This window comes from Trichoderma reesei, assembly GCF_000167675.1.
Source record: "Trichoderma reesei QM6a unplaced genomic scaffold TRIREscaffold_9, whole genome shotgun sequence".
Classification (NCBI taxonomy): Eukaryota; Fungi; Ascomycota; class Sordariomycetes; order Hypocreales; family Hypocreaceae; genus Trichoderma; species Trichoderma reesei.
This window is the reverse complement of record NW_006711156.1, coordinates 101,674-116,696: the sequence shown is the minus strand read 5'-3', so window position 1 is coordinate 116,696 and position 15,023 is coordinate 101,674. Positions and strand designations below refer to the sequence as shown.

At 53.9% G+C, this 15,023-nt stretch overlaps 2 protein-coding genes across 2 annotated transcripts; one reads left to right on the top strand and one right to left on the bottom strand.

Moving 5' to 3' along the window:
• Window positions 1–2,106: 2,106 nt before the first annotated feature.
• On the bottom strand, window positions 2,107–3,256 carry TRIREDRAFT_77806 (uncharacterized protein; the record flags this gene model as incomplete). The annotated part of the gene is made up of 2 exons (XM_006965227.1): window positions 2,107–2,766; window positions 2,823–3,256. The coding sequence occupies 2 exons, from the start codon at window positions 3,254–3,256 to the stop codon at window positions 2,118–2,120; spliced, it is 1,083 nt and encodes a 360-aa protein (XP_006965289.1). The 3' UTR covers window positions 2,107–2,117.
• Window positions 3,257–7,227: 3,971 nt separating this feature from the next.
• Window positions 7,228–9,389, top strand: TRIREDRAFT_47971 (uncharacterized protein). The gene is made up of 2 exons (XM_006965195.1): window positions 7,228–8,279; window positions 8,343–9,389. The coding sequence occupies exons 1-2, from the start codon at window positions 7,261–7,263 to the stop codon at window positions 9,325–9,327; spliced, it is 2,004 nt and encodes a 667-aa protein (XP_006965257.1). The 5' UTR covers window positions 7,228–7,260; the 3' UTR covers window positions 9,328–9,389.
• Window positions 9,390–15,023: the final 5,634 nt, after the last annotated feature.

The following is a 15,023-nucleotide window of genomic DNA, read 5'->3' as shown; positions in this document are numbered from 1 at the left end:
CCTCTATCAACAAAAAAGGGATTACACCGGCCAAGTCGATGGGGAGCTTTTTAAGGGCGGGATTCTGGACGGGTTTTCAAACTGAAGAAGGGGAACGTTGGGGGGTGTTCCAAGCAGTTTGGCCTGGTTTTTAGAACGGTGGGGGTTCGCAATTATTGTGGGGCCAGCCTCGTGAGAAAAGGAAAATGGGTTTGAGGGGGGGGGGTTCTCCATCCCCCGGTTGGATCCTCGAGTAGATGGTCAAAAATGGGGGACAACTTCCTGTGCAGGTTTTTGTTGTGGTCCATCAGGTCGGGGAAAATCGGGTTGGGGTGGCGCCGGGAAGGGTTCGGGGGGGGAGGGGACCACTGATTTGGGGGGGGGTGAAATTTTTTTTTTTTTTTTTTTTTTCCGAGCTTCATTTAGGGCATGGAAAGGGGGTGTGGGGGAGACTTTCCTTATAAGTGGGGTGAGGAGTTTGAAGTATCGAGGTTGTTTAATTTTTGTTTTGGATCATATGATGATATGCCCCCCCGATTTTAGAAGGTGAGCCAAAAAATTCGTAGTTAAATTTGTTTCGAAAAGGAATCTTTTTTCTATATTTGAGGAAAGGAAATAGGAAATACGTTTTTTTTTTTTTTATTTTTTTGGAGTTGGCCCCCTTCCTTTTGAAGGCCCCCAAGTTTCATCGGGACCCCCCCAATATTTACAAAAAGTAATAAACCCCCCCCCCCCCCCCCCCCCCCAGACCAAGTCAAAGTGAACTAGTAATTAAAGACAGACAACTCAGCAGCAACGGCAGAACCAGTCACATCCCGCTCCTAGCATCGGCGCCCCTCCCCGCAGGCAGAGCAGAATCAAACTCCCTTCAGTCATACATGCACATCTACTTTTCTCGTCCAGTAGTAACCCTCTTTTTTTTCTTGTAACACACATCTCCACTTGCGAAATTCAATTCACGCTTTCATAAGCAAACTTTTTTTCCAGCTCCAAGGGTCCATGTACCATCTAGAGCTCCAGGGTCCAGGCGCACGGCTTACCAAACGCCCAGCACCACGAACCCCATACTACCTCGAAGTCTCCACAAACGCCAGTCAAGAATTCATCTTGGAAGGCATCCTACCATTCATGGAGGACAATTTACTCAACTCAATGACAAGATTTCAGTCCGTTATCGCAGCTTCACAGATTCGCTGTCGAATATACAAGAAATCAAAACCCCGCAAAGTCGGGCCTCTCCCAATTCGTCTCGCCGGTTTCCCCAAAAAATTACCTACCCTACCTTACCTAGAGCCTCCCCAGAATTCAAAAATTGCCTAAATCGGTAACTTCAGCTTTTGCCATTTTCTCTACGCCGTGCCGTCATTCTGTTTCGCTTTAACATCACGCGTAAGACTCACCCTTTCTCATCATTCAGCTCTGGCTCTCCAAGTGCGTATAGTCAAGCCAAAGTCACCAAGCAAGACCAGAGGCTGACATCATGAAAGTTACGACTCAAGACCCAGATGCGAATCGGCCAGCCCCAGAAGTACAGCATCTAGTGCGGAAGTACTAGGTAGTCAATTGAGATCCGTGGCATGACTACTAGCCGTCTTCGCATTCGTCCCTGTGAAAACCACAAATCCGCAGCAGGTACTATGTAAGGTAGCCTTCGCTTCTACTAAATTTAGTAATTCTTCAATCATATACGAGTGTAAGAGGTAAGTGAATAGTCTCTCTAGACTGGATCAAATAGTGCTGTGACGTTGCTCGGCGAGACTGATGCGGCTTTTAAGCTTAATTTGCTCGGCCAGCGTTGCGCGGGACCGAAGCCGAGGCCGAGCTTACAAATACCCACCATGAGCGGTGATATTCTCTCATGGCGTCAAGACCTCAGGTACGGCATGCTTGGTGTGAGTGATCATGCACAATAGCGAGTGGAAACTGGAGCAATCGAGCTGTATGTAGATTTCCCTTGTTGGTAATCAGCGATTAATGACATCTTCAGGTGGGGGCATGAGCTGTCCATCAAGGTTCTTCCACCTGCATGACTAACTGGAAGAGAGCGATATATCTCGACCCAAAGTGACTGTCATCTTGCTTCTTGTCTTCCTCTATTCTTATTTCTACATACTTCATACAAGCATCGCATCTATCAATTAAGCACCAAAAGCCTCATCATAGTTGACCATGCACGACCGATATCGCACGCTCGAGTCTCCCAGTCTGTTCATCGCCTGCTGCAGACCCTCCTTCGAGATGGGAATCTTCTCCACCCACGAGTGAATGCCCTTGGTGGCAGCCAGATCAAGCATCTCCAACATCTCCTTGCGGCTGCCCAGGTGCGAGCTGCCGATGAAGCAGCCGTTGCCGAGGAAGTCCTGGTTGCGAATCGAGATGCCTTCGCCTCCAGGCAGACCGACCGAGTTCCATCGGCCGTGGACGTCAAGCAGGCTCAGGTACTCGGCCAAGGCAAAGCCGTCAAACGAGTTGGCCGTGTTGATGATGAGGTCAAACGTCATCTCGTGGCCCTTGGTCCAGTCCTTCTCCGACGTGGCCAGGAAGCCGTCGGCGCCCATCTTGCGGGCGTCCGCCTCCTTGGCTCGAGAGCGAGAGATGGCCCAGACCTCGGCGCCGAGCGCCTTGCCGAACAGGATGCCGTAGTGGCCCAGGCCACCAATGCCGACAATGCCAACCTTTTTGCCCGGGGCGGCACCGAAGCGCTTCAGAGGGCTGTAGACGGTGATGCCAGCGCACAGCATGGGGGCGACATCGGCGCTCTCCAGAGCATCGGGGATTGGGTATGTCCTGAGGAACCAGGTCAGGAGGCTCGAAGTCAAAGAGGGGGAACACAGTTTACGAACCAGTACTCGTGAATTCGAGTGTGTGATGAGTAGCCTCCCTGGGTCGTGAAGCCGGTGTCCAGATACGGGGCGCCATAGGCGTCGATCTGGTGCTTGCAGTACGTCTCATTGTCGCTCTTGCACTGGCGGCACTCGAGGCACGAGTACACCTGCGCTCCCACACCAACCCTCTGGCCGACCTTGGCCAGCGTCACCTTGGGGCCGACACGAAGGACCTTGCCGACGACCTCGTGTCCGACGGCCAGGGGATACGGGCAGCCGCCCCAGTCGCCGCTGATGGTGTGGCGATCACTCGCGCAGACGCCGCAGCATTCCGTCTTGATGTCGACATCATAGTCGCCGAAAGGTCGGGGCTCCCACGAGTTCTTCTCAAACTCGAGCCACTTGTCGGCGCTGGGCGACTGGAAGCCGGTGAACTTGTCAGGAACAGCCATCTTGAGCTCCTTGCTTTCCTTGGACAGGGTATAGGTGGACTATGATGGGATTGTCAAGACGATATGAGAACGGGCGTGTTGCTGGCTGGAGAAGAAGAAAAGCAGACGAACTCGAGAACAGATGAGGGGAAGAGAGGGCGCGGTCGACATATATTGCGCCAGCTCTATCGCTCTACCTGCCACCTTCTTTCTCTCTGCTCTACCCCACCATCGTCATAGACGGGGAGAATGAGGGGCAGCTTGCCTCACCTTTTACCCGCGCCAATTCTCGGGCAACTTCTCCCGCTGAGCGAATCTCTGCTTCATCGCTGCATAATCGCCAGACACAAACCCCCACCCAGACACAGGCGAAGAGGCACCTCCAGCCCACTTCTCGCTCTGAGGCGTCGAGATAAGTCCGGGAGCTATCCGATTGTTCCACCAAGGAGAGCGCGCGACGGACCGGTCATAGGAGCTTACTTAAGCACGCCCCCGTGGGTTTTGCTGCGGCTCCGGGTAAAGCGATGCCGAAATTGAGGGCCGAAATCTACGCCTCGTTGTCATTCTGGAGATGCGTGCATGTCACTCGGGGCTTGATGACCGAGTGAAGGCCTAGATCTCCAAACTATTGGGAAAGAAGTCGCATGGCGGCTGGCAGACTATTTGTAGTTTTGCAGCCGCCTCGTCAACAGTCCCGATTGAGCCAAAGGGCCTATTATCACTCCTCGGTCTCATCGGCCGTCATTCACAGGCCAACCCCCGCCAGGAAGCACAACCTCATGCCCGCCCTCGCGTAAACCCAGGGCACATTGCCAACATTAGCAGCATTCCAGGCCATGGCATTGTAATGGATGTCAGGAACCAGCTTCTTCAAAAGAATACGAGTGTCCGGAATCCGCAGTCAAGAGCACCAGCAGGACAGTGCGCCACACGCGCAAGTCGCGTGTCGCCCGGAGCACGAGCGTCTGGTTGATGGCGAAGAACAAGTACATGTTTTGCCAGCTAGGACATTGCCACGGAGGTGTCCAGGGGAACAACCAGCTGTGCCGGGGCGGTTGCGCTATGGAGGAGCTGCAGGTAATAGCGCTGCTGGCGGAAGTGCGTGTACTATCTACATAGTAGGTGCCGACGAGGGCGGACACGGGCTCGAGGACGAGGAAGAAGAAGAGGCGGTATGCAAGGGGCAGATGGAGGAGCTGCGCTGGCGCCATGCGGTGCGTTGCTGTCGCTGACGTGACGCTGTCGTCTCGCTCAAGGAGCTGCGAGTTTGTTTCGGGTGAAGTCTGGTTTCTAGGCTTGCTGATGTCTGTGAGTAGAATGCTGCTGCTTATTGATTTCTCCTGAGCTCGTCGTTGCAAATCATTTGGTAAGTATGGAAGCCTGTGGTGGTGACTGAGGTGAGAAGAACTGTACAGCCATGCTTTTTTATTCTTCTTCTCTATCTCACAGCTGCATCTTGGACCGTCACGTCAGATCCTCATACATGCATACAGCATGCAGATGCACGTTCTGCTGTCCCAAACTCCGCTGAAAAAAACGTGGCTGAACCTTTTGTGCCTCTCGACGTCTTGTTATTCGAGATACATCAGGGATTTGTGGCGATCGTCAGTTCTCGGTGGACCTGCCCAGGGATAGCATCTTTGCATTCAAAAATGATGACATTGTGTGATGTATGCTGAAGTCAGGCATTCCTTAAACTGAATATCACCTCATATCAACCACTGAACAATCCCCTTGCTTCTCTCTGCATGCATGGACTCTCCAAAACATGCTGTAAGCCCGTCAGACCCAATGTCCAGCTGTCTTTTCTTGGCAGGCACAAGTATTACATATTATGACACCGCGTGTACATTCATCCCCATCTCTTCTACGCATGTCTCAGGTAGTGAATCCTGCTGCAGCAGAAGGGGAACTGCCCAATCCCAGCAGCAGCCAGACTAATGTCCGGTTTGCCGGTCCAGAATGCAAGTGAGAGAAAGAAAGAAGACGAGAAGAAAAAAAAGAGCTGACTAGAGGGGACCCGCAATTCACGGGCACTCCGCTTCAGATCGCACCTAAAAAAGAACAAGCGGCTGCCGCAGGGACTTGCAGTGGCACCAGACTGCATCTCAGCCATCAAAAATTGGATTGGACGGAGACGCAAATTTGATCGCTGCGTGTGGCTTGCAGTTGGGGCTTGTACTTGTACATGTACTTTTGCTGCTGCTGAATTTTTTGATTTTTTTTTTTTTTTTTTTTTTTTTTCCCTTCCCGAAGAACACGAATCCCTTTGGACGGCTTGTCTCTGCGAATGGCCACATAATGCCTCATGAGACATTTGCAAACTTTTACGCCTCTGTTGCGTGTTTTGTACTGTTTCCAGGCACCTTCGCTCAATATTACCTATTGATGCCCCCCAATGTCGCTTGAGAAAAGACAGCCGACAGGGCCTGTTCTCCCCGCTCCAGCCCTTCCCGGTAGGAGGATCGTGCCAGATGACCTGGTTTGCCTGGTGACAACCACGTCGATAATATTAGTACCTTGACACGCTGCTCCAGGTCATCACCAGAACGAACATCTGAATCGACATGACCAGCCCAGACGGGTCATCAGGGGCTGGGGAGGGGGGCATCCCCAGAACTCACAAGGCGGCGCCGATTCGATTCCTCTCTCCAGGTCCACTCTGCTCCGTCCTCTAGACGATTTCCACCACTAGCACCTGTTGGGGTCAGTGGACAAAATCCGGGGCATTTCGAGATGCGTCCTCGATGGCTTCAGCCAATGATTGTGACTGTAATGCTTGTTGTGATGTGATGTATCGCCAGCGAAGCACCATGGAAGTCAGGTACGGACGCAGGCGCACGCGCAGGCGCAGGTACCGGTACAACAAGCCCACCAGCCCGTCTCCCTTCCCCAGGGGCAAAGCCGTCCCAGCGCCATCGCCTCTCCTTGTTCCTTTTTTCCCATTCGTCTTCCCTTCCTAACCCTTTCTGCAGGGACTCCGGCAAATGGCGGGCAGCCATCCATTGAATCCCATCCCCCTCCCTCCAAGTCTGTGCGGGCTGCGCCGTACATGCAACTAACACAGCCCGGCTCGCAGTAATATTGCCGCCTGGTATCAGTGACAAACAGCACATCGATACCGCTATCGGTCCCCTGTTTTCTCGCTCTTTTTTTTTTTTTCTTTCTCTCTGCTGGTCCCTTGCCTTATCTGCTGCCACGCTGCTTCACCACCTTTTCATCGCACCTCGTCTCTCTTCGCTTCCTTACACCACTCTCCTTTTTTCTCTGCCATCTCTTCTCCCGTCTTTCGTATCTTCTGCTCGCCATTTTCCACAGCTCAGTCGTCACATCCCAGCCGCGCCGTGTCTCATCCCACCCCTTCTACTAACTCGAGCCGAAACGGGGGCTTCTCTGGACAACTCCCACAGGCACTTGTCGGTTGTTGTCAGCAGCCGCGTGGCGCCCATCGACCGCCCGCGAGACCGCCTTGCCCTGATCAATTTTTTTTCTTCCTTTCTTGCAATTCAGCCCGAGTTTGCACTCGACACTCGTCGACACTTGCTCTTCCGCTCTTTGGAGGCAGCTCAGCGCCTCGCCTTCTTTGTTTGCTTTCGCCGCCTTGTTTCGCTGTCTTCCCTTCGTTGGCTCCGCCGCTGTTTCAGCTCTCCATCTCGAGACTAGTCCTTCGTCCTTCCTTTCGCCGACCAGCACGACGAATCTCCACCGAGGCTCCTCCGCGTCGACCTCCTGTTGATCAGCACTCATTTGACGAGCCTCTTTCGATCTACGACACATCTTCCTTCTCTAGCGTCGTCCTGCATCCCAGTTCTCGATCCGTTTCTTCGATAACGAGCCGGAAGACGCGCGGCAGCACGGTTGAATAGTTGCACCATTTGTCTGCACGACCACGAGCCGCTCTTCTCTAGCCACGCATTGTCCAAACAAACACGATGGCGGATCAATTCCAGTCATACACCATGGGGGCACCTGCTGGGGCTCGTGTCGCCGGTGCTCCCGCCTCTCACCAGCCGCATGACCAGCGCATGCGGAGCCTGAGCCTCTCGAACCTCCTCCGCCACCACAAGCACGCTACCTTTTCTCACGACGATCCGCAGCCCTCGCGACAGACCAACGACATCGCCGTCGACGACTCGGAAGACACACACGAATTGCCCGCTCGAAAGCTGCGTGGCCGTGCTCAAAGCACTGCCGGCACCATCAAGGGGGTGATTCGCCGAGCCTCCTTATCACTCAAGGGCATAGTCCACCGCCGGCCATCCATCACAGCCGAGCCGGCGGATGCCCACAACCAGGCCGTTGCCCACGCCAGACCGACCAGCGCCCATCACACTTGGAACCGCCTTCGCCAAGTCGCGCCCTTTCGCCGCTCGAGATCCTTCTATGGCTTCCATGTTACTGAGGATGGCCTCTACGAACAGCGCCAAGGCCCGAACCCGCATATGCCCATTCCCGCCATGGGAGACGAGCCTCCATATATTCCCATGAACACGGGAGGTGCCGCCAAGGCCTCCGTGGCACTCCAGAACGAGTACTTTCAGAGGCAGGCCATGCACACCCAGTGGTTGCAATCGTCTAGCGAGGATAGCAACGACCGTGAGAGCGGCATTGGCATTGTCGTCACTGAGCCATTTGCCGGGTCGAGTGTCAGCGACGACGGGTCATTTCCCGCTCATGATGGCAACATTAGCAGGATCGATTTCATCAAGCAGTTACCCTCCGAGCTGGCCATTCACGTTCTGGCCTACCTAGATGCCGCCGCTCTAGCCAAGGCAAGCGTCGTCTCCAGGCACTGGCACGATGTGGTTCGCAACCAGCACATCTGGCGAGAGTCTTGCCTACGAGAAATGACCACCACCTATGCCACCAGCGAGCCCGTCAAGCCCGGCACTGGCCTGGGCATTCCTCCGGTTGTTCCCACCAACGACTGGAAGCAAATCTATCGTGCCAAGCTCGAGCTCGCTCAGAAGTGGAAGGAGGGCAAGGCCCGTCCCATGTATCTCAACGGACACACCGACAGCATCTACTGTCTCCAGTTTGATGAGTAAGTGCCCTTCTCACGCCTCTGTTTCAACCTTTTTCAACCCTGTCTTACTAACTCAACTAGGTATAAAATCATCTCTGGCTCCAGAGACAAGACGATTCGCATCTGGGACATGCAGACTCTAGAGTGTCGTCTGGTCATCGGACCTCCTGAAGTGGTTAACGCCCCCAATCTGCTGGAAGATGCCGAAGGCAACCCGGTGCACTATGTCAACTTCTCCGACAGCTTCAGGGCCGCGCCCTCCACGCCCAAGGTGGTATCCTTTGCGGAGCATCACAGAGCGTCTATCCTGTGCTTGCAGTATGACGACGAGATCATGGTGACAGGTTCCTCGGATTCCACGTGCATCGTCTATGACATGCGCAACGGCTACCGACCGATCCGTCGGCTTACCCACCATACGGCTGCTGTGCTCGACCTGGCCTTTGACGAGAAGCACATTGTAACGTGCAGCAAGGACATCAGCATCTGTGTCTGGGACCGGGCGACCGGCGCCCTGCTCCGCCAGCTCCGCGGCCACACGGGCCCCGTCAACGCCGTTCAGATGCGCGGAAACACCATCGTGTCGTGCTCCGGCGACTTCCGCGTCAAGCTGTGGAACATTGATACGGGAAGATGCATTCGCGAGTTTGTCGGCCACACAAAGGGCCTGGCGTGCTCCCAGTTCTCCGAGGATGGGCGCTACGTCGCCTCGGCAGGCAACGACAAGGTGATTCGCATTTGGGACGCCAACACGGGCGAGTGTGTCCGCGAGATGCGCGCGCACGAGAACTTGGTGCGCAGCCTGCACATTGACAGCGTCAGCGGGCGACTTGTCAGCGGCAGCTACGACACCGACATCAAGGTCTGGGACATGGAAACGGGCCGCCAGCTGCTCGACTTTCCTCGCTGGCATGCCAGCTGGGTGCTCAGCGCAAAGAGCGACTACCGACGCATCGTCAGCACCGGGCAGGACCCCAAGATTCTCATCATGGACTTTGGCGCGGAGGTGGAGGGCATTGACATGCTGAAGAGCGACAACACCGGCGTCGGCGGTGGCATCTTTTGAACCACCAAGCCTGGCCATCCGGACCGACTCTTTGGGACCATGGTCAGATGTGGAACCCTCACAAGCAGCATCTCACGAACGTGCCCGTTGGTGATACCGGCGTGACGCACGTTATCGGCCTTTTTTCGAACACCTGCTCCCTTTTCTACCACACGGATGGGCAAGCCAAGCAAATCGAGGGCACAAAGCTTCTTCGGCCCCCCCCCATCTCAGGATGATTTCCTTTTTTCTTTTATCAAACGACTGCCTTTTCACAGTTGCGACACCACTCGGTAATTAGACCGTTTTAAGCATACGATTGCGATAGAATAAGCATTGTTTGGCATTTCAACATGGCATCAGGCCTGTCATTACTGCGGTCCTTGGACAAGCGTCTCTCTTTTTACCTTTTTCTTCGATTCAGTCATATCTCACGCGGGAGCAGATTTCTCTTTCTTCTTTGACATAGACATGCATATGATGTTTTTCTTTCTGTTTTATTATTTACAAAGAAGCGAGCGCGGTTTTTTAGGAAATGGGACCAAAAAGAGATTGGGCGATTGTCGTTTAGTGGCGCTTGATTAAATATAGAGATGAGCTATGCTATGCACCCCAACAGGGTGGTTTTCCTTATGTCTTTCTTCCCCCTTTTGTTCTGTTGTATGGAAGGTTGGGTAAGGATGAATAAAGGTAGATTCTTTTGCTTTTTTCTTTTACTCAATTAATGACCTACCTAGTATATCTCTCTGTGCCTGAAATGTATCATCAAACTACTTCAGGTGGTAGCATTCGTTTGTGTGGGACAATTGTGATTTGTGATTTGTGATGGCTACTATTGCTTGGTTACATGTAGGTAGCTAGCTACCTAGCTCCAATAAAGGGAGCACTCTACTTGGTCATGTATCGGAAAGGATAATAGACCGCGCCTGTGACTTTTGGACGGGGGGGTTGTTTTTCTTCCTTGGCAGAGAAATGGTTTGTTCCTTGAGGGTTTTGGTTCTGTGAGAGAGGGGTGTGTGTGGTAGATGAGCGTCAGAAAGTTCAGGTCCCTCTTGTGTAGGTAGTTTCGTCTTGCTTAGAGGATTAATGATACCTAGGTACTGTTTGTTTGGAATCTCCTGGTCTTTTTTTATGTACACTGTATTTTAGGTACAGACTAGTAGGCCCAGGTTATCAAATTGTCATATATCGTGGTAAAAGTAAGGTAGCAGCAGCAGCTGTTAAAGGGAGGCCTTGGTGACCCATGGACCTGGAGGGAAGCGGCGTGGAAAGTCGGGTTAGGTAGTTGTATAAGGTATTCAGTCAGTTGCCGAGTATCCATCTGGGTGTACTAGTACTGGCTTTTACCCAATTCAGGATCCTCAGAGCATGCATACGAAACATTATATTAGACTTTTTAATAGTTAAATACCTATTACTACTACTACTACAAACGCCTTTATAGTATTGTCAGTTTACGCGTGAAAATTTCGTTTCTGCAGCTGAAAGAAACGAGCCGAGGACGCACCGCGTGGATGAAGCAGGGGCGAGCAGATTTTACTGCTACTAGTAGTAAGTTGGCGAGCAATATCAGTATTACTAGTACGCATGCTTGGAATGTCTTGGTCGTTTTTGGAGCCTAGGTATTTGTCGTTGAAGAAGTGTGTGGGTGTGGGTGTGTGTATGACCTTGTGCCTCTCTCTTGTTCTTGGCTTTTTTTTTTGTGTGTGGATTCTGCGGGTATGGCCGAGTTCTTCCCTTTTTTTTTTTTTTTTTTCACTTTAGTTTGCGGGGATTTTCTTTGCATGCTCATACTACGTATGTACAGTCAAAGGTTGGCCGGATGATGAATGAGTAGTTCTTGTGTGGGGAGGGCTGCTTATTATGGGGTTTGCAGGCAGGAGTCCGTGTGTGAAAATCTGGGGATGCTGGGGTGCACGTGTTTACCTACATGTGTGTTGGTCTGTGGTTTTTTTTGCGTTTGGTTCGTGGGATGGAGTTGGTCTGTCTTGGTTGGATGATGACTTTACGCTGAAAAACACCAGTTGCCCTACATATATCCCTATAATACATTGTGTGTTCGTTGTCTGGCGACTTGAACTGCGTTATGGGAGGGAACGAAATGCTGCGCTCAAGATCTTTCATCTACACCATGCTTCGCAATTATAAGGACATCGGGAACATCTCCCCGAACAAAGTACTACCTTGACATTCCCCTAGATGCAAGTAACCAACCGCAAGAGACATACCATCAGCGCACAGCCCCCTCCCTGTGCCAATGCTCCAGCTCGGCCCTTTATATGGAGTGTCAAACCTCTCTCGTGACTCTCAGCCGCAAAACCGTTATTCGTTATTATTCGTTCTACACTGGATTGGACAGGAGTCAAGACGACCAGGTTCGCATCAGACATAGAATGCTGAATAACCTTGTTTCTTTTTTCCCCCATGTTAAATCAGAGACTAGAAGAACAGAGGCTTTGACGGGCAGCAAGGGCCGGCCCCTTCCGAGTGTTGGGCGGTGAGCTGGTGGATGGAGTGGCGCCGGGGATGGGATCTTGAGTGCTGATGCTGTCAGTTCTCAAGCCACATTCGAGAGACATACCACGTATAGTCCTCCCCCAGGGAACCACTACATGTTGAACTGGCGTTTGGGGCATCTCAGCATGCTATTAGCTAATGGATCTATTGCTCTCCTTTGCAAAGAACAAAAGATAGCCACCGCTATCCTTTCCACTGCATCTTGGCTGCTCCAAGTGCGGCCAACAAGCCAAACGAGGTCGGGGAAGCGCGGCATCCAGAAGGCCTATTGCCGTTCGGTGCGGGGAACCCCTGGCATCTCCGGTCTGGGGCGGGCGAGGGCTAGGGCATATTTGCAGCCGGCATCTCTTGGACTTGCGGCATCTAGAGGCATCTGGCCAGGCCTGGCCGGCTTCTCTCCGGGCAGTTTCTGGGGGTGCAGTTGCATGGTGGATGACGTGGCTGGGGGGCATGGGGACTGGGCCATGGAGATGGGGGATGGGGTATGGAGAGAAGGTTTGTTTGCTGTGCATCGCGGAGACGAACTATTGATTTCTTTGGTGGCGAACGAGCTGAAGAGGGTGAGAGGCAAGAGAAACAGTCGTGGTGATCATGCAGAGACCTGCAAAGGGGGGCGCAAAGAAGGGGGGGTCTGCTTCTGCTAACCGGGAGACGGCAGCCAGAATACGCTCAGGCACCTACTACTAGGTAACAGGCTGTGCCGTCTTCTCATGCCACTAGCCTCCGTTTTCGACCCACGGCCGTGGTGTTGAGGAGAGCGGATAAAAGCTGGATGAAGGAGGCGACAGGGTCTGTGAACAGCCAGATGCCTGATTGGCGGCACAGCGTTGCAATGACAGGCTCCATGACTTGCCAGCCAGTCACTGCCCTGGTAGGTTGTCTATTCGGGACGGTCCAGTGATCCCGTGGCGTTTCGTCGGCGTGGGGTTCGCTCACAGCATTGAAAGAACTAGTATCTCGCCATTCTATGCTCGGTTTTCTGGTCTGCTGAGTTTTGCGTGCTCTGCCGTGAGCATGTCCTATGTGCGTATTTGCCGTCGCCTGCCTTGCTCGATTGTTTAGACAGGCCGTCATTAGGCAGGGCAACCAAGTAGGTAAGTAATGTTGACGTACTTGTGTTGCCCTCCCGGTTCATCTTCCGTCCTAGGACTCCGTGGCAATGGGCACCAAGGCGGAGGTGTTACCTCAGGTGACAAGTCCGTTGTGCTCGCACGAGACTCCTTGTGTGACCGAGCCCTGCAGCCTTACGACTGTAAACGGTCGATCCAGGACATTGGGCCGAGTCTGTGCCAAGTGCGCGCATTACGCCACAGGCAGCAGGATAACGTGGAGGCAGCCGAAGGTCGTAAGGGCTTGGGGTCATCAAATTGCGATCTTCGCTGTGCGTCTCGATTTGAGCGATAGCTTGTGGGTGCCGGCAGCATAGTTGTATGCTCTTGTATTGCGCCGTCAGCCTGCCAGTAGGTAATATGGCGCACAACGTAACGGTAGAGGTCTTTCCAAGGCGATAGTACTGAGCAAGATAGGCAGCTGCTCAACTGCCAAGTGCCGCAAACTGTGGTCTCGCATTGCCTCCCTCCCTTTCTTCAAGATGATTCACTGTCACATGTGCGAGCTGATCTTGGTGCGGTCTGCTGAGGATGCCACACGCTACGCCGTGCTTCCAGTCGCTCGCTGTCCTGAGACAGTCAAGGCGCACCGTCTGATGGACACAATCAACGACAAACAGAGTCAAGTCACCCACCGCCTGATCACGGCCGTGGTCTGATAGTATTATTGGACGTCGCAAACGGAGCTAGAACGGGCGTTTTGTGGTGGAGAGAATCACGATGGGATGTTCAAGTTCTGGGCTTCAACTTTGCATGTCCCTTAGGTAGTTGCTTAGGTTCAGACGTGGCCAATCGCAGCGAGGCTCGCCTCGGCTAGGGCGGAGTACCTGGCAGTCGTCGGTACCCCAGATCACGGCGCTTTTGCCCCGACTGGGGCGTACACAGCACGGAGCAGTACCAGGCACGGACTACCGCCGACATCTGCTCAGGGCTCCAGCGGACTGCAGTGCTAGCGGAAGGCTAGAACAGGGGCATGAGGCCGCAATTCCAGCGGAGAGGCGCTAAGCTTTAGCCCTGCTGGCCATCTCCCGATCGGGCCGTGCAGGGCAGCTGCTTCTTGTGCTCCTCTCTTGAGACGTCCGTGATGTGGTTCTCAGAGCATGATCGATGCGAGGATTGGAGCTGCAGAGACGCTTCCCCTTCTGCGCGTCGCGCCTCACCTTATCTCTGCGCACCGTCGTCACGATCGCTGATCAGCACGCCCTCGAAAAGACTTCTGTCCTCGAACGTGTGTGCCACCCAATCGCAGCGGCGGGAGGGGGGAAGCAGCAAAGCCAAGGCCAAAGCAAGGGCCAAAGCAAGGGCCAAAGCCAAAGCTCCTCGATATGGCCTCATGACACCAGACTCTCGATCCACCACGAGGCAACAAGCACTCTCCCACGCCCAGGCGCATCATCGCAGCCATCTCTGCGCTGCCGTCACCGATCCATCATGGAAACTTCCGCTCGTTTTCGTATCTGGCGAGCCGGACCACAGCACACGCAATAGCATCAAGCAACTGGCCAGCCCGCTGCGCTCATTCGGGGAGTCTCGTCGTTTCATGCATGGCGCGCGCTCTCGGCTCGGCGTCTCTCTGCTGCCTCTCTGTCGCCCGCTCGCAGCAGGGCCGAGTGACAGATGGACGGCGGCCGACCTGCTCCAGAGGCTGTCGTCGCTGCATGCCCAGCCTGGCCGGCAGAAGAAGCGCGGCCCCTGGCTGGCACTGGACGAGAGAACGCGGGACATCCTGGTCGACACCCTGGTCCACCCCGTCTGAAACATTGGCCAGCAGCCAATGGCATCATGACGTTCCTGGAATCCAGCCATGGGTCCGCCTCCGAGATGTGGCGGCTACGCTGAGGCTTGGATTGCTGGGCTCTGCTCAGGAGCAGACTCAATGCCGCAGAGGTCGCGAACAGCCTCCCTCCATACCCAGGCGCAGAGCTTCTCGTAGCATCACCACGCGCTAATACCTACCTACCTACCCAGCTGGTCTCGAACCTTGGATACGCTCCTGCGAGACTTGGGCTGCTAGCCGTGTCAAAGCCACAGCCAACTGCCGCCATCGCGCGTACCAGTACGAAACGCGGATCAGGGAGTCGAGCAAAGGGA